The 20468-nt window shown below is 38.9% G+C and overlaps 1 protein-coding gene across 13 annotated transcripts in view; it reads right to left on the reverse strand.

Moving 5' to 3' along the window:
• CASK (calcium/calmodulin dependent serine protein kinase) overlaps positions 1 to 20468 on the reverse strand; it is a 358718-nt gene that overhangs the window by 171625 nt on the left and 166625 nt on the right. For all 13 annotated transcript variants that reach the window (XM_059158566.1, XM_059158573.1, XM_059158569.1 and 10 more), the window contains exons 4-5: positions 12006 to 12083; positions 7450 to 7522 (exon numbers count right to left, since the gene is read on the reverse strand). In XM_059158566.1, coding sequence (XP_059014549.1) covers positions 7450 to 7522; positions 12006 to 12083 — 151 coding nt within the window. The remainder of the gene's footprint in view (positions 1 to 7449; positions 7523 to 12005; positions 12084 to 20468) is intronic.

Raw genomic sequence — 20468 nt, forward strand, 5'->3', positions numbered from 1 at the left:
GGTGGGAGGGAAGATGTCAATCTTCTTTATTTGGTAAGGACTCTCCCAGCCCATCCCTGGCCTTGCGGGCTGAAGAGTGGGGGTTGTCAGGAACAAATATGGGAAGAAGACAAGCTGAAAGGAAATCTGGCTTGTCAAACTGCAAAAGCATCACAGAGGGACACTGGTAATTTGCTAAGCATTTCAACCCTACTGCCTAATGCCATGGATCTTCCTCTGACTGCCCCCAAATTCAAATTGAATTGATACTGGTGGGAAGAGTTAACTACAGCTAGAAAGGTTTTCTACCTGACAGGAGAAAATGCTTTGGCCATATCATACGTGCTCGCTGCCCTGGCTCACAAGGACAGCAGCGGTTAAAGAATTCACATCTAATAAACAAAAGACACAGACATTCTTTTTTTTTTTTTTTTTTTAAGTAATCTATACTCCCAACACAGGGCTTGAACTCATGACCTCAAGATCAAGAGCTGCATGCTCCCCTGACCATGTCAGGCCGGCGCTCCTCCTCATTCTTTTCTTTCTAAATCAAGGAGATGATTTCTTTTTGGAAGGGTGGGGTGGGAGAAGAGAAGCGTGGCAGTTAGAAACACAAGACAAATTTTAGATCTTATAATTCATGACGTTTTTCTAAGTAGAATTATTAAAATCCCACATTCAAGCTAACCATGCATTATGTTCAATCTTGCTAAAGTAATGCAGAGGATGAATCAGTGTACATCTTATAATAAAGAATAACCCCCCCCGCCACGTTTTCATTTTAATGAGAATTTCAATTTCTTGATACAATATGAGGGACTTCTGGGAAGTTGCAGTAAGAGACATAGAAGAAATGTCAGCAACCAAGCGCAATAGGGGAAGAAATACTGTATGATATCCATATGCCATAGCAACTAGTGTAATGTGATGAACACCTGTTTATCAAGTCTGGCCCTCTGCAGGTGAAAGGGGAACTGAGAACAGAAGGGGACCAAAAAGCAGCCAGGCGTGTTCACCACTTAGGAGGAAAACCATTTCAAGGAAGCGCAGGCAGAAAAGCTTGGGTGGAGGCTTTTGGCTGAGTGTCTATGACTGTCTGGCTCTGGGGTTTTGCACAGTTCTGAGAACTTGACACCAAGCCCCCAAACCTCCTGGGCACAGGTCCTACTCGGAACAGAAAGTAACTGTGCGCATGGCCATCTGCATTTAGAGAAGCGGTGTAACTTCAACTTCAGCTATTAAAACTGGATGTCAGTAGGTCAGAGCCACAGAAAGGTCTAAGAATGCTTCGTCTCTCCACGCCCAGGTGACATAGGGTAAAGCTGTCTCCGGGAGTTGGGGGGCAACAAGAAAAACCCAGTGACTCTTAATGCTTAATAGAGCCAATGAAGGCAGGCAAGGAGCCAGGCTTTGCATTTACCTTGGCAACTGTACTATTTCTTTCTAGAGTTCTTTTAATTTCGGGGTGAGAGAAGAAATGAGAAAGATGTGAAACATAATGAAAGTTTTCGTATCCTCTCACAAGAAAATGAGGAATAAAAGGGAAGAGGACAGAAAAATTAATTAATTAATTAATTAATGCCTGTGGGGAGGTGAAGCAGGAACAATGTAGTATTATACAGTGGGTCTTAACCAGGGGAGACTTTTGTGCCCCAGGGGACATTTGGCGATGACTGGAGACATTTCTGATTGTCACAACTAAGGGGAAATACTATTGCTATGTAGTGAGTAGAGGCAGTAATACACAGGACAGCCTCCCACAAGAAAGTACCTGACTCAAAATGTCACTAGTGTGGGACACATGGGAGTTGGGAGAAACCTGTACTATGAAGATATGCTTCCCTGAATTTCAAAGTGTTACACAATTGCCTTTTATGCAATTTATGCTTCTCCAAAGCAAGTTCCTGCTGCAGGTCATGAGGTACCATATATCCAAATCTAACTTTGATATGACCAAACATTTTTAGACTCAATTATAATGATTTCAAAAAGAAATGCCTATCAAGTTAAGAAAAAACATTACTAATTAATAAAATGCCAGGACCTCTGGAAAAATCTAATACTTTGGGATCGGTGCACAGGTTATGAGAGAGAAGGAAAGGGACAGAACATGAGAACATTCTTGGCAGGATGAAAGAGATGATTAAGTAAATTCTTCTGAAAGGAATACAACATGGCAATGTTTTTGTATTTTCTTCAGTTAAGCGTAAGGGAAGAAAACTTTGACAAAAACAAACTACAGAAACCAAAACCTATACAAAAATCTACACACAGGCCAGTCACTGAATATAGGCTATCTGAACGTGATGAAAAGCTAACAGGCTGCTTTATTAGCCAACATTAACAACACGTCAAATAGAAATTTGAAATTATTGGCCATGTGAGATGTACTGTTACTGAAGTTTTATAATGACCACAACATTGGAAAACTCCTGTGGCAAGGTCCTGAATAAAACTACTTTGGGTTACCTGAGTTACTAAAGTTATATTAGCAAACCCTGTTGACCCAACCTTCAGAATATAGCTGGAATCTACATTTTTACTCCCTCACTGCTACCACTAGAGACCAGCTAGGCAGGACCATCTTCTGTTTCCCTGCTTCCACCTGTAAGCCCCTAGTTCAATGTATCATCAACAAAGCAATGTACTGCTGTTACTGTGGAAAGTCAGATCACAGTGTGTTCAAAACCCTCCGGGGAATCCCCATTTCTCTCAGAGTAGAAGTCAAACCCCTCCCCTCCTTTCCTCTCTAATCTCATCTACCTATCCACTCTCCTTACGGCTCAATTCACCCCAGCCCCACTGGCCTCCTTGCTATTCTGCAATTAAGTCTGTTATGCTCCTGCTTTAGTGCCTTCACACTAGCTCTTCCTTCTCCCCAGCCCGTTCTTCCTTTGCGTATCACTCAGCCCACCTTCTCTCCTCCTGTGAGTACTTGCTCAGATGTCATCTTTTCAATGTGGTTTGCTCTGACCACCCTGTTTAAAACTGCAACCCCTTCTCTAAGCAGTCCGTACCCTTTGGCCACTCTGTTTCCCCTGCAGTCCCTTTCACATCTTAACCTATTATGTAGTTGACTTATTTATGCTTTGGTTAGCGTTGGTCTCCCTGAATTAGAAAGCCAGCTTATTCCACGGAGGCAGTGACACTGTTTTGTTCATTGATAGAGCTCTGGTTCTTAGACGACTGCCTCACCCCCTTCCCCCGAAAGCACTTGATACATAGTTTTGGATGAATGTCTTAATAAAAATTTACCCAAATTCATAATTACTGATTAGCTAAATGTGAGTATTCCATTTACCCATATAAAACATATAGATTTCAGGCACTGAAATATAACAAATGTCAACATTAGTGTGTGCTCTCTGTTGAGTGCACTTGCCAACTGGATGATGGTACCTTTTCAGGTGGTTTCTTATTTGCAGTTTCAGAATTACTTCTATCTTCACTTCCTCAACATGTTTCTGGGTGCTTCCTCAAACTTATTTGGCATGTGCCTTAGGGATAATAAACTAATAAAATCTCATGCAAAACTAATTCTGAGCCTTTCCTTGAAAAGCCTCTTGTCTTCATGTAACTTCCCTATGACTCAAGACCAGGCTCAAACATGACCTCTGTGAAGTTTCTCGGGCTCTGTCTTTTAATGTTATTTCCCACCCTCTACCTTGGACAATAATTATTTGTTTTGTTTGTCTGTAAAGATGGCCACAGATAAATTCCTAATGTTGCCCCTCCAACCAGAAGACACAATCTATTTTTCCTCCTCTTGAATCCACGCTAATCTTGTAATCTATTGACCAACATAATGCAGAGAACACGACACTGTCAACTTCCGGCCTAGGTGTCAAGAGACCTGGCAATTTCCACCTTTGCTTGTTTGGAGCCCTGAGACACCGTCCTGCTGGAGACGGGGCCCCATGAAGACAGAGAGAGAGGGAAGAAGGAGGGAGGGAGGAATACCCTGAATGAGAGACTACAAAAAGGGCCCAGCAAGCTCCTAGCTGTTCTGGTCATTTCAGTGGACATGCCACAAGACTGAAGCCCATGTGGGTACTAGCCATGCTGCCTCAGCCCATATTCTGTCAACAGAATCGAGCCGTCCCCAGCAAGCTCTGCCCAAAATTATAGAATTGTAAGCAAATAAAAAGCAGTTGTTGTCTGAAGTCCCCAAGTTCAGTTATGTGTTGATCTGCAGCTGTCAGTAACAGATACACTGCCTCATCTCCCTACTGAGACCATCATAATATCTCTAGGGTTCCAAGCACAGCATTGTGCATCAAGTACACACTCAAATATTTGTTGAATACATCGATCAGAAGGTAAATAAGAAGCTGAAGCACAATATTCAAATATAGCTACTTCGGGATTTTATTTGGTTTTGGATGATCGTATCAAATACCATGACTAATCAAAAGCTGACTGTATTTTTATTTTTTAAATATTTTATATATTTTTTATAAACATATAATCTATTATTAGCCCCAAGTGTACAGGCCTGTGAATCGCCAGGTTTACGCACTTCACAGCACTCACCATAGCACATACCCTCCCCAATGTCTATAACCCCACCACCCTCTCCCTATCTCCCTCCCCCCAGCAACCCTCAGTTGTTGAGATTAAGAGTCTTTTATGGTTTCTCTCCCCCCCATCCCATCTTGTTTCATTTATTCTTTTCCTACCTCCCAACCCCCCACGTTGCATCTCCACTTTCTCACATCAAGGAGATCATATGATAGTTGTCTTTCTTCGATTGACTTATTTCACTAAACATAATATCCTCTAGTTCCATCCACGTTGTCGCAAATGGCAAGATTTCATTTCTTTTGATGGCTGCATAGTATTCCACTGTATATATATACCACTTCTTCTTTATCCATTCATCTGTTGATGGACATCTAGGTTCTTTCCATAGTTTGGCTATTGTGGACATTGCTGCTATAAACATTTGGGTGCACGTGCCCTTTTGGATCACTACGTTTGTATCTTTAGGGTAAATACCCAATAGTGCAATTGCTGGGTCATAGGGCAGTTCTATTTTCAACATTTTGAGGAACCTCCATGCTGTTTTCCAGAGTGGTTGTACCAGCTTGCATTCCCACCAACAGTGTAGGAGGGTTCCCCTTTCTCCACATCCTCGCCAGCATCTGTCATTTCCTGACTTGTTAATTTTAGCCATTCTGACTGGTGTGAGGTGGTATCTCACTGTGGTTTTGATTTGTATTTCCCTGATGCCGAGTGATGTGGAGCACTTTTTCATGTGTCTGTTGGCCATCTGGATGTCTTCTTTGCAGAAATATCTGTTCATATCCTCAGCCCATTTCTTGATTGGATTATTTGTTCTTTAAGTTTGATAAGTTCTTTACAGATTTTGGACACTAGCCCCTTATCTGATATGTCATTTCTGAATATCTTCTCCCATTCTGTCAGTTGTCTTTTGGTTTTGTCTATTATTATTACTATTATTGAAAGTATTACAGTACAGTATGTTGTCAGTCATTACTTACTATATGATGTTCATATACTCTTCAAGAACAGAATTCAAAAACTGTCTCTTGAGCAAAAGTGTTTCTAAAGCAGTGCTATTATATGAACTAAAAATCTGTTTATACATTTTATGTTTTCAAAGTGTCATTTTTATCATCTATTTTATGATATATATGAGGAGATATACTTTACTGTTTATATCTGCATTTTCTTCTATTAATTAAATGTAGAAGAGTAAGACAGCCTGTTACTATCATTGACAATTTCCCTCCTTTAACTTTTTTACACTTGTTATTCTCTTTATTTGTGTAACTGAAAAATACTTTTTTATAAAAGTGCTATGTATCCATTGGGTTCTTCAGTGCTGAGTACTGATAATAAGACTCTCCTTTTCCTATCACATTTGTAAAGAGTAAGATTTTTACAACTAAAGTGTATTCTGTACATTTCTCCAATGATTTTGTTTTTCATTTGCTATGGTAACATTCCACTAGACTGTTTTGGAATTGCTCATGATTTACTCAGCTTATTTATTATTATTATTATTTACATTCAGTTAGCCATTGTATAGTACATTAGTTTCTGATGTAGTGTTCAACGATTCATAACTTGCATGTAACACCCAATTCTCATCACAACACATGCCTTCCTTAGTACCCATTACCCAGTTACTCCATTTCCCCATTCCCCCGCCCCTCTGAAACCCTCAGTTTATTTAATGATTCGTCTCCCTCTCTGATTCTCTCTCTTCAGATTTCCCTTCCTTCCCTTATGGTTTTATCTCAGCTTATAACCACAATAATTTAGTTAAAATTTCCCAAACGTTCTAGAAAATTTAACTAAACTCTACTAAATTTCTTAACCATTAAAATATAGTGAAGAGGCCAGGCCTCTGATAATACGTTTTGAGGGAAGGAGAGCCCCATGTCTGTAGATGCTGTGTGTTAGAGAGAGGCCAGGGACAAAATACCAGAGACAGAAAGGGGACAATAGGGCTAGGGAGACCCCAGGGGTTCTTAGCTATTGGAGGCCTTGGAAGGGGCTGGGCATCAGGAGGAAGGCCCACTGTTTCACTTTCTGGTCTGCCTCCATGTTCTGCCTGACACCATTATGAGCCAGGAGCTGACAGTTCTCATGAACTTAATACTGGGAAGAAATAGGCAGAAAGACCGAATAATGGTAGTAGGCATATTCCTAAGGGTGCAAAACTGTATTACATTTTTATTTATGATTTCAGACTATGTTAAAGAACTATGTGCAAAAAATGCTGATTATTATGTATGCAACATTATGAAAATATAAGCATATAATTAACTTTTACTATATAAACCAAATAACCAATATAAACCAATTCCCCCCCCAATTAACTTAGGATAGGATTATTATTTGGTTCTTCCTATTTGTTGGATTTTTCATTTCTCTCTTAAACACATAATGGCAAAAGAGGAATAACAATTTTAGAATACATGTACATTTTAATAAGAATAAGGAAACTGAAATGATAAAAGTGTTCCTGTTAAGAATGAGTATGACTCTTCAAATATGAAGTAGTTAAAAAAATAAAGTAGTTAAATAAATGTTAATTTGGAAGTAACATTAACCTTAAGGTGCTCTCTATAAGAATATTAAAGAAACACTTCTGATCATTATCACTTTTATCAGTTTCTCTTCATAAACATTAAAGTTAGTGATAAAATATGGTTTCACTTATTTGTAGAGCATAACAAATAACATGGAGGACATGGGGAGATGGAGAGGAGAAGGGAGTTGAGGGAAGTTGGAAGGGGAGGTGAACCATGAGACTATGGACTCTGAAAAACAACCTGAGGGGTTTGAAGCAGCGGGCAGTGGGAGGTTGGGGGGAACCAGGTGGTGGGTATTAGGGAGGGCACGGATTACATGGAGCACCGGGTGTGGTGCAAAAACATGAATACTGTTACTCTGAAAAGAAATAAAAAAAAAAAGTTAGTGATAAAAATGACTTACCTTCACATCCCTGTGAATTATGTTATTATCATGACAATAGCGTAGAGCTTCCAGTATCTGTCTCATGTAATGACTGTAGAAAAACAAAAGAAATCTAAAACTGTAATAAAAATTTTTTATTTTTAAAACTTAATATACAGTGTCCCTAGTTTGTAACTCCCATCTTCATACTCACTGCCCATGGACACTTCTCATTTGAGCAGACAAGTCTGGTGAAATGTGAGGCTTAATAATGAAAAAGTTGGCAGACCCATGAGTTTATAAGCTTCATGAAGAAATATTGTGTTCTGTATTTTCTAAGATAACCAAACCAAAAGAATTTCACAGTTCATAAGTAAAATAGCTCGGCAAAAGAAAAATTCAAGCTGAAAACATGGGGCGGGGCGGGGGGGGGGAGCGAGTCTCTGACACTCGGTTAATTCTACTTAGTTACAGTGGATTGCTATTAAGTGAACAGTGCTCGGAGGTGCACCATGGATTCTGACTAAAGGAATGGGGAGCCTTTTATCTGCCAGCAGAGGCTGGCTCTCTGCCTTATTTCCATTTAGCTTTAAGGACAAACAAGAGGAAAGAACCTCTTTATGTGTACAATCTCTTTTTGTATCGTAACGGAGTTTTAGCTGGGGCATCTCTTAACAAAGCAGAGTTGTTCTGGGCTGAAATCCTGGGAAGTCAGACTCATCACGGGGCCAGCGGGGGTCTGCAGCAGCTCCCCAAAAGGTCCAGGGGAAAAACACAGGAGGGGTCAGCATTATAAAGAACAGTCCTTAAAAAGTGCTAACAGTGTCAACTAGCAACAGGGTGTGACCAGAGTAAGGACGTGTATTCGGTATTACTTCACAGCTTGCTTTGACTTCCCTCTGTTCCTTAATTCTAGGTTCTTCTTCCTCTAATTCTATTTCTCCCTGTTGAGTGTCTTCTTATCCTCTCTTCCTCTATATTTTACTCCCTTCGTATCTTTCTCTTTTTCCTATGATCCCCCTCCTTTTTCATTTTCCCATTTTCCTTCCAAACAGGCATGACATAGAAATGCAAGATATGCAATGTTATTTATTGTATGTATTGAATTTTTATCTTTCCAGATCTTCTATTCTTCACACTTTACATAAAAATGAAATTTACCAGTACTTGCAAGTGCCCTTGTAAGTATCCTTGTGACAACAACAACAAAAAATCCCCACTCCTGATATACAACTAAGAGGCATTTCCATCAAGTTCCCTCTCAAGTACACTATCATCAAAACTCACATGAATGTCCCTCTCCTTGACATGTGCATTACTTCATGAACTACAATCGATCAGAAGGTTCCATTTTTTAAATGCAAGGTAGGAGAAAAAATCCAACCCCATACTCTGTTTCTATACTTATCATTGTCTCCCCATACTTGGGTTCTAAAGCAGAGAACTTAGCTCATACTGTCCTTAGTACTCCGGTCAATTTTTCTTACTTTGCAGATGCACACAAAAGGGGCTATGGTCATATACTCTTTGCCTGGGCCTACGAAGCCTACAGTTAAGTTTCTGTTTAAGTTAGGGGTTCTTAACTTGGCCCTTTCCTGGCTCAAATCAGGGTTTGAAGGCTATGTGGCCCCCTGAAATGGCAGAGACAAAAGTGAAAGTGTTTTGTAAACTCTGAACCATGCTACAAAAGGTAAATCATTATTATTACAATATTATTATTATTGTTAAGTTTAGTCAAAGGTTTAGGAACAGCCTATTCGTGTATCTAGATATGAACATTAGAATAGTGGGTATGTTTAAATTAGGTAAATTGGACATAGCTTATACTTACAGTATGGACTACTTTGGATACACTGTACTAAGAGAGCCACTTATATGTCTTTAGCCTGAAGAAAAGTCCTATCTCAAAGCCTCATTAAGAAAAAAAAAAAAACACCTCAGTGAATGAGCATTTTTCATCTAATTATCAGAGTGCTCAATTATTTGATCCAGATATACATACATATCAGAATCTCTGGAGTGTGTCGGGGGAAGATACAATTTTTTCTCCCCAGATATTACAGATTTAAAGTGATCTTTCTCCACCCTCCCAGTCATGACTCTGGGAGGCTGTGCACGTGAATAGTGTGCAAGCAGAATAAAGAGAGAAGCAAAAATCCACCCGCACTGCCTAGAACTGCTGACTAAACTTTAATTAGAAAGCTTCATTTTCATGAATCATCATGGTGGCCTATACTTTCAGAGAAACTTCGCAATATATAAGTTTGTCTCTATCTCTTGTAAGGATCCGGAATGAGGACAACTCAGTGGAAGGAAAGAACTGAGGCCTGCAATCCATTCACTTCCTGTGGAAGCCTGCATTTCTGGGGTGGTGGAACAAAGGAGGGAAGGAGACTCTAGGTAAAGAGATGAACACTCTTGCTAGGCATAAGACACCTTGTCTCTGAAATGCTCTTCAGAGAATGTCTGGGGCTAAGGATTACCTGTGGTAAATAGAATCCAGGATCTTTGAGGTATGGCTCGTTTCCTGGAGGAGGTCATGGAAGCTATACGACTCCTTGAGGCATACAATGGAGACGTCTTGTGACTGCAAGGCTCCCCTTTGTGTGTGGGATCCCACAGACCTCATGTCGATACCTCATCTACTCTGGGCCACAGGCGCATTTCTGATGTGGGAAGCTGCCCTTGAAAACCCAGACCTTTTTGTTTCAGCTGAGCCTTTAGATTGCCTGTATCCTTGTAATTATTTAGTAAAGCTTGGTACTAGGTAAGAAGATCGCTCTGATTTGTAGGAGTGTGATTTGATAATCTGATTCTGTATGTTAGCGCCTTCCACAACTCATCGCCCCTGAAAGAACAGAGGTAATCACTAATTGGGCTGTAAGGACTGTATGCAGTTTCCTTTTATGCCATGCTTTGTTGCTTCTCTTGAAGCTCAGCCAGTTGGAGAAAAACATTATCAATTTGATTTCTTGGTGCCTCGGAGTCTTCTTGCAGTTGGTCTCACTAGAATACTTATGTAAACTAAATTTCTCAATGATCAATCACAGAATCAGAGGAGGCGGGCAGGTTAGAAGTCATCCAGTTGAATGCTCTACAGCCCGAGGAAGGCTCTACATGCACTTGTTGTATGGTCACTAATTTTCTGCAAAAGGGCACATGCCTAATACTGCTTTCTGAGGATGCCCCCCCCCCCGCCTTTTGTCATTATTTAGGAAGGGTCTTTAATAAATTGTGCCAAATTTCTCTCTTTGTAATGTTGCTGACTGGTCCCGAGGCCACTCTTTACTGGACTATTCTGGAAAGTTCCTTTTGTGTCACTGTATGGCATCATCTCTACATAGAACTATTCTCCCTATTCTGATGCCCAGGACAGTGGTACAGATAGGCTCGAAGTTGAGGAAAAGCCATAGAGACAAGTGGGGAACAAAGTACAAATGGTAGTGGTTGAACATCAACCCCGAGCACATGCACCAGGTACCCAAGTGTTACTCCGGTTCAAAAGGAGAAAAGTCCTCTTCCTTCATCAAACTTCACTGTTCTATAAACTCAATGTTCAGAATTTTTAGTTTTCCCTATCTGATGATGCTGTTGAAAGAGATCAATGTGGGAAAGTTCAAAAGGCAGGCTGTCTCAAATCCTTGAAGAAGTAAATATTCACAATAATGCCCAAGGGTCTGAGAGGTTCATTTAGTTGAATAAAGCAGTTTACTGCTGTATCATAAGAAAACTCAAGATCACATTGACTGTTCTGGTATTAAAGAATGCTTTTAAATTCCGAGGCACAATACATAATAAAAAATTTTATATTATGATACAAACTCAAAACTAATAGAAAAATGGGATTAAAAAAAAAACCCACTAGAGTTGTGGGTTTGAATCCTTTAACATATTATGGTTGGTGACTGAGAAGACCCATGTATTAAAAAGGCAACCCACTGAAGTGGGTATTTATGATATGATTGAATGCCACCAAAGCAGAAAGCTGTATTGCTCTAAATCTATAGGCAAGTGGCCCAGTGCATGGCTCCTGTGATTTTTCCTCTTTATTCCTTATTTTGAGCCACTGGTTCCTTACAACAACTTGACTTAGAACAATGGCCACCATTTGCTTGGGAGATCACACACTGGCCTGAAGCAAATATATTTAGCAGGAGCACTGTGCTTTTATATCTATTCCTTCCTCTGTTCTGGGCGTTTTGTCAGATTAATTGGCCACATAACAATTCGCTATCACCAAAAGACAAAGTAAAGAACTAATAAGGCACATCTGCTCAAAATAAAGATTGAACACACAACAAACCCCCAAATCTGATTCTTCATGGTTGCTGAGCTATCAAATCCCCCTCTGAACAAAAGTCATCAGAAATGGTAAAGACAGCAGTACTATGTTAAGATGTAAATGCATGTTTCAATATTTTGAGTTTCTAGTTGCTACTTTGGTTCCACTAAAGCACTAAGACAGACATGCTCCTTGTAGCAAAGACTGGCAATAAGGTCACCATCAGTTCAAAAAGCAGGTCACTTTGTGTGATTTGTCACTTCCTTCTTTTATTTCCACCTTGACCTCTGAGGAGTCCATATGAATGACGTACCTGGCAACAGCTTCACTGTATACAAAACCAGCGTCAGCTCGTTTTACGATTTCAAAACACAGGTCTGCTCCATCCATACTGTGGAAAAATATGAAAAAGAATGTCAGAGGAAATTCCAGGAAGAAAACATTGAAAATGAATAGGCTGTAATGAAGTTATTAGTTGGCTTACAGCTAATGATTCTTTTTTAAGATTTTATTTATTTATTTGACAGAGAGAGAGAGAGAGAGAGAGAGAGGGAACACAAGCAGGGGGAGTAGGAGTGGGAGAAGCAGGCTCCCCGCCAAGCAGGGAGCCTGATGTGGGACTTGATCCCAGGACCCCAGGATCATGACCTGAGCTAAAGGCAGATACTTAACGCCTGAGCCACCAAGTGCCCCATAGCTAATGATTCTAACAAGTTATTTTAATCTCCTTATTTTCAATGAAAAAGAGACAAATTATAAAGGATATTATAACCATCTTAACACTGAAAATCTACATGGGAAAACATAAAGAACAAGCAAATGGTAGCATTAAATAACATAAGGTGTCAAAAATTCACCCTGTTTCCTTTAAGTTATTGCAACAAAAAGTCTCAGAAAATGGCAATGCTGGGGGTTGTGGGCACATTTTTGAGTCAAGTTCCAAAATTATCGCTACCTAGTCATGTCATGCAATATTTTAAGAATCCACAAGGATTCTAAAATATTTCACTATACTTATCACCACTAAATGGGAATTCAGGCTGTATACCATAGAAGGAAAAAATAGCTAATTCATAATTTATTTTTGCTTACACTTCCATTACCAAAGTAACTGCTACCAACATATTCTAACACACTGATGTATTGGTGACGGAATGGTACTATTTTGCCATAAACTTAAATATGGGTCTTTTTTAATTTCTCAGCAGATCAGTAAGGCCTCTTGTGTCGGCCACACCTTGCCTCTTCTACCTATCCTATCTAATGGCTCTTCAAGGATACCTCACTCTCTAGGCAGGCTAGTGTTACTACTATCCCCTGAACATACTGTTTTCTTTTTTCTCAGATGCTTCTGCATGTATTGCTCCTCATATTCAAAACCTACCTCAATCCAAGGTCCCATTCCAATCCCACCCTTCCCAGAAAGCCCCCTCAGTGGATTACCAGCCACATAAAGGCTTTCATTTGCTTAAATTCTCTAACAACCCTATATGTCCATATCATTGTATTTGGCCCTTACATACACTTAGCATTTTTCAATACATATATATGAGACTTTGCCAGATCATATCTATTAATGAAATTATTCAAATATTAATAGTTGGCCAATATCTTTATAATGCTTTCAGGCTTATGAAGTGTTTTCAAATGCAGTATTTCACCCATTCACTTATTCAGGAGCTAAAACTGCAATAGATCTGTTACAGGTATTACACTGAAGATATTGAGACTTCTAGAAGGGAAAGTAGAGAAACTATTCATTACTATTACTAATAATTACTAATTAGGCATTAATAACAAATAATCACTAATAATATTATTCACCAAGTATCACGGGAAACACTCCTTGTTCTATCTCCATTCTCACAGTCACCCCATGACATCAGCATCCTTATCATTCTCAAATAATCTAAGTAAACAAGTATGTGACAGGGACAGGATTCATATGTGTATCTATACTCAATGCTCTTCCCGTTGTCTACAGCTACATCTGCTAGGTGTGAGCAAATGCACATAGGCAAGATCAACAGTGCAACAATAGGGTAGTAGCCCTAAAGAACGAGTATGTTTTATACTTTCAAAATACTCCTGGGGCGCCTGGGTGGCTCAATGGGTTAAGCCTCTGCCTTCAGCTCAGGTCATGGTCTCAGGGTCCTGGGATCGAGCCCCGCATTGGGCTCTGCTCAGCAGGGAGCTTGCTTCCCCCTCTCTCTCTGCCTGCCTCTCTGCCTACTTGTGATCTCTCTCTCTCTGTGTCAGATAAATAAGTAAAAATTAAAAAAAAAATACTCCTACCCAATACCCAGCAGAAGACTGAGAACACAGTAAAGAGTCACGAGTAACTGACTATATTATTTATTTTAAAATTTTTATTATTTATTTTTTAAAAAGATTTTATTTATTTGATAGAGAGAGACAGATCACAAGTAGGCAGAGAGGCAGGAAGAGAGGGAGGGGGAAGCAAGCTCCCTGCCAAGCAGAGAGCCCGATGCGGGGCTCGCTCCCAGGACCCTGGGATCATGACCTGAGCCGAAGGCAGAGGCTTAACCCACTGAGCCACCCAGGCGCCCTGACTACATTATTTAAAACTTGGTGTGGTTTTAGGTCAGTGCAAACACTTTCACATTTATACAAAGCTTTACAACACTTGCCTGGTTTCCAATTCACAGCAAATGAACATTTTCGAATGTCAATGCATAAAATGATCTTTGTGATGGCCTAGTCTACTCTGAAGTAGGGTAGTGACCATTTTCTACCATCAGAAATAAACCCTGAATGAACATGGTCAGATATCTTGTGAACAATCGTGATCACCTGTTAGACTAGAAGTCCTATAAGCAGAGCTGTACTTGTCCTATAGGTCAAGGGGCACATACAATAACACTTCTGACACATTCCTGGCAAAAAGTTAACACAATGTACCTGCTCCTACTAATTGTGAAAGTATCCTTTCCTCTCTACCTCACCTCCACTAGGAGGACTATTCTTTTTGAATCTTGCCAATCAGATAGGAGGGTTAAAAAGTCACAGTTGCTTTAGTTTGCACTTCTTTGATTGCTAGATGATGAATACTTTTCAATTCTTTGTATTGGGAGGAGGAAAAAAATACTATTTTTAAAGCATCCTGCGGTTTAAGCTGGTTGTTTGACCTAGGAGCACTAAAAGATCCCTGACAATGACGGAATTACAGTTTTTGTTTGGATGGTCTCCTTTTTAATTGTGGAATGTGAGGACGAGCATGTTCAGCTCAGATGAGAGAAGGGTTAGGCAAAGGAGAGCTCAACTGATTGCATCACCAAGCAGTAAGAGCCTGGGGCCTGGGAGCTCTCCTGAAAGCTAGAGGAAGATTTTTTTGGAGGGACCTAGAAGAAGGGAAAAAGGAATCTTAGGGGTAGAAGATAGTCAAGTGGTGAGAGGCCAATGCTTAAAGAGGGAACCAGTCAGTGAGAGAAAACTGGGAATTATTTACTGCCCTGTAATGTAACTACCAGCATGGATCAGCCCATTTCTTTCCTTGTCATTTCTGAAATACTGCTATTTGAAATGATAGTCTCTATACATGTACAGACACACGTATTTTCAGGTTTCTACTCTTTCCTACTGACCCAACTATTCTTGTATCCAGTAACCATACCATTTTTAATACTGTGTTTTTTATTTTATTTTTAAAGGTAAGCTCCATACCCAACATGGGGCTTGAACACATGACCCTGAGATCAAGAGTCACATGTTCTACTGACTGAACCTGCCAGGTACTCCTATAATAGCATATTTTAGTATTTGGAAAAATAAGTCATTTCATTATTATTCTTTGTCAATATTTTCTTCTGAATGTTTTTTCTCTCTGCTGAATTTTAAAATCAGTTTGTCAAATGCTAAACACTTTTAATATTTTGGTGGAGACAGTATTATATTTATAAACTTGTAGAAATTAACATTTTTCTCATATTCTCATCTACAAAAATGATACTTCCTTTCATGTCTCTAAGTTGCAATTTTAAGGTTTTCTTCATACTGGCTCCAAATATCGATTATTAGGATTTTTTCCCTAGGATACTTTCAGTTTCTCTTATAAATGGGATCATTTTGCCACTGTACTTTTTTTAATACAATAGTCCATAACCAGGAGTACCAAACAAAATCACCCGTGTAATTTTTAAAGATGCAGGCATGTTCTTTGAGGAGCTAGTCTGAAAGTCAGTCATCACTGTGAAAGTAATCTTCTAATAAAGCTGTTTGATTAGTTATTTGTATCACTGATATTAAAGTAAAAGAGGCAATTCATTAATTTTAAATTTTATGAGATATGGAGAAACCAAAAATAGTATTTACACAAATTTTACTCATCACTGAAATTTAAAAAATATATGTATTCATAATATAATCTACATATAAAACACTTTGAACAAAAAGTTTGATGCCTCAAATCTTTGATAATCTTTATTTGTTAATACTTCTAAAAACAAGTGTAAGGTTTCTTTTATTACTTTTCTCTTTGCTTCCCATCTTAAGGTGTTTCTAGGGCTGCCAAGCTTCAAAAAGTGTGTTCTAAATTTCCTCACTTGGTTCCATTCCGAGGGAGTAAAATAAGAGGAAGAAGAGACCTTGCTTTAAAAGGGTATGGGGGAATGCTTCTATCCTATACACAGAGAAAAACTATAGGAGGTTTACTCTGACTTGTAAAAAAGTGGTGGGATCATGAATGATCTTAGCTTTCCCTTCCTTTCATCTGTCTGAATTTTCAAAATTTTAGAATAAAACATGTTTTACTTATATAATTAAAAAAATACCCAAATAGATACGCCCAATAAAACAGATCACAGGTCTAGAGGCAAAATGTATGGGGGGTCATATGTGGAAGGGATTAGAATATGCCACCCCAAAATATGCCACTTTGGCATAGGATGATTTTGAGCTGAAGGCAATCAAACAACAGCAGGAAGAACAGGAGCAACAGAAAGAACTCTCCCCTGTCCTCCATTCTGCCTAAAAATAGGGTTGAAATTTCCCTTTGCAAAGGTGTTCCCCTCTCAAGTACTAGGAAGACAACCACTCTGATCTGTATGACAAATTTTACTAAACAAATCTTATTCACTATACATTTCTTAGTCCCCTTCCCACCACTTACCTCCAACCTGAGACACCCAAACTCCCCACGTCTTCCCTTGTCTAGTCGCTTCATACTTTATTATTCTTTGTTAAAATGGTATAGAAGTGTCTGGGTCTAACTCCCTCTTTGTGGTTTTCACTTTTTTCCTGTGAGGCTGACCCCTCACCCCACTAGTCCTGCTGTGTACAGACAAAATAAATATTTGCTCTTGTTAGCCTCAGGTTGGTCAGTTTAATTCACACACCTAGTCACTTAACCCTCTTCTATAACGTATTTTCTGTAAAAGCAGAAAAAGAGGGGGCTTGTAGCACGGAGACTCACACTTGATTGAATGAAGAAATGCTTCTCAACTTAAGTGTGGTGAAGGACCAGTGTTTCCCCCTCAGGTATTTATAAATTGGTACTTTTATAAAATACTAGATCATATGCTATGATTTCAAAGCTATGTCAAATCGCTCTAACATCTTCTAAATGTTTACTCTCAATTTCTGTCCTTACCTCATTATAGACTGGTAATTGTTGGTAGGCTGGAACTCATCTACAAACTATTCTTTGAGGAGCACTGTAAAGGCCAGACCAAATCTGAATTTCTCTGACCAGCATTTGCTCTGAAGGTGACAAAAACAACTACAGAACTGGATGAATTAAAAGAATTTTTTTTAAATCTTTAAGAATTAACAGTATAGTGAGTGAAAAACAATCTAGTGAGGATGGGGAAATGTTCTGAGGCAAAGAGGTGAGCAAGAGCTGTGTCTCCCCTTGGGGTAGGTAGTGGGCCAAGAAAAAGAAGGCTGCCATGAAAGGGGCAGGGTGGATATTTGGGGAACTCTGAAGAAGGGGGGAGGCAGACTGACAGGGTAGGTCCTGACTCTGGGAGGGTGAGATGTCAGACTGACAGGGTCCAGCTGCCTTTGCGCTAGGGTGATCTGAGAGATGAGACAGAGCTAATCTTTTGGCTTACCCCAGAGGAGCCTGCCAAAGGCTAACGACATGATAAAACACCCTACACTCTGGGCTGGGGTGATAAAGAGGTGTATTTTTTTAAAAGCAGGGTACAGAATACATTATGGTATGGCTTATTAGTAGCATAGAAAAATCCCAGTGTCTACCATGAAGTGAAAAGCTCCACTTAAAAACTTCAGTTAGGATCAACAAATTATTTAAAAAAAAAAGTGACACCATAGATTTGAAAAAGCAAATAGGAATTTCTGAATGAAACAATCTAATGGCAAAATTAAGAACTTAAGCAGATTAGGTTAGCTGAAGAGAAAAATTAGTGAACCAGAAGATGCAGTCAGATTGAAGCATGGAGAGACAAAACATGGAGAATATGAAAGTGAGGATAAGAAAAGATTACAGTGAGAAGGTCAGCATCTATTTTTAATTGAAGTTTCAAAAGTGAAAAGAAGGGTGGGCGCCTGGCTGGCTTACTTGGTGGTGCATGACTCTTGATCTTTAGGTTTTGAGTTCGAGCCCCACAATGGGTATAGAGATTACTAATAGGTAGTAAACAGATAAATACATGAAAAAAGTGAAAAGAAAATGGAGCAGAAGCAATACGGAAAATATAATGTCTGATAATAAGCCAGAAATGATGAAAGATCTCAAAAACCACCAAGCAGTAAAGAAATTTATAGTTAGTCACGTATCTGTGAAAACTGCAGGAAACCAGAGAAAAATAGAAAAGCTCAAAAGCAGTGAAAAGGAAGAATGGACTATTAGACTGAAGGCTGAGTTCTCAATGGCAACAGTGGAAGCCAGCATACAGTAAAAAGGGATCTTAAATCAAATTAGCTGCCAACCTAATAAAATTCTCTTTTCACACACACACACACACACACACACACACACACACACACACACAAACCCTAAAGAATAACGGTGAAAAAATTTTTTTCAGATAAGCAAAGAAACCAGGAGAATTTGCCAGCAGCATACTTATCCCTAAGGGAAATACAAAAGAATACTCCTCAGGTAGAAGGAAAAATGAAGGCCAATGAAAACTCAGAGATGCAGTGAGGCATGAAAAACATCAAATGTAGTAACTATGTAAGTGAACCTAAATGAACAATGATTATACAAAACAACTATTTTCTCATTCTCTCTCTGGACAGAGAGACCATATAACACAATAACTATTCTGAGAGACAGAGAGAGAGACTGACCTTAAATAAAAATACTTGACAACAATAACATATAGGTCAGGAGGCATACTGTAATTTCTAGGACAACCACTAAGTTCTCTAACTTTTTGACGTCAGAGCTCTTTTGTACTTAAAGATTATTGAGAACCCCAAATGGATTGTGTTTGTGTAGGTTTTGTCTATTAACATTTGCCACATTTAAAATGAAAATCCAAAAATCTAAAAAACCATTTATTTTAAAAGAACAATAAACCCATCACATGTTAACAGAAATAATATTTTTTCATGAAAAATAAGTATCTATTATAAAACAAAACAAATTTAGTGAGAAGAAAGGAACCGTTGGATATTTTGCAAATCGTTTTTGACTTCTGGTTTAATAGAAGACAACTAGATTCTTGTACCTGCTTCTATATTCAATCTGTTACAGTATGTTATTGGAAGAAAATCTGGCTTCACACAGATATGTAATTGGAAGAAGGAGGTATATTTTAATTGCTCTTGCAGATATGTGAGAATATACTTCTTTGATACTGTACAAAAGACTCAAAAAGTGGTAGTTTCTTTCTTTCTTTTTTTTTTTTTTAAGATATATTTATTTGAGAGGGAGCGAGCAAGCAAGCATGTGCACACACGTCCACAAGTGGTGGCTGGGGGGAGTGCAGGGAGAGGCATATGGAGATGGAGAAGCAGACTTCTGCTTAGCCTGATGCAGGGCTTGATCCCAGGGACCTGGCATCATGACCTGAGCTGAAGGCAGATGTTTAACTGACTGAACCACCCAGACACCCCCCAAAAGTGGTAGTTTCTTAAAGGTAAACGGCAACGTGGATTCTGAAACCATGTCAATGAATTTTTTGGTACTGTGTCACATTATAATCTGTTCAGTCTTGTTCTTCGAATGGATCTTTCCTTTATGGGTGCATGACTTTATAACACCACACATTAGTCAACTGAAAAATACTGGTCCACTGAGTTATGCAGATTTTCTAAACATTGACACATTTCATTACACGGTATAAAAAAATCCATATTCATTTGCATCATCATTGATTACATTAGAAACATTAAGTCCTGGGAAGCTGTTAAGGTCATGGTAGCAGGTACAACTTTTCCAAAATTATAATTTTCACTTGAAAATTTGAATTTCATCATTGGTGACACTACTGTGAGTGGTTTCCCTTGAAGCAGCAGGCTCACTTCATTTTTGATTAAATGTATGCTACATACCCAAGTTTGAGTAACCATGGTTTGTTAGTCATTCTTTCAAGTAAAAATGATGCTACATATGCACGAACTCTAGTTCAGCTTACAACTTGAGATAGCACACAAGTGCTTTTCGAGAGCCAATGAAATTTTAAGGCTTAAAAGCACTCAGTGTATGATCCCTAATCACAATGAGTTATGTTAGAAATAAATTAACATAGTAACTAGGAAATCCCCCAAATGATTGCTTGGAAATTGAGAAGTACATGCTAAATAACCTATGGATCAGAAGAGAAATCAAATTAAAAATTATAAA

This window comes from Mustela lutreola, chromosome X, assembly GCF_030435805.1.
Source record: "Mustela lutreola isolate mMusLut2 chromosome X, mMusLut2.pri, whole genome shotgun sequence".
NCBI lineage: Eukaryota > Metazoa > Chordata > Mammalia > Carnivora > Mustelidae > Mustela > Mustela lutreola.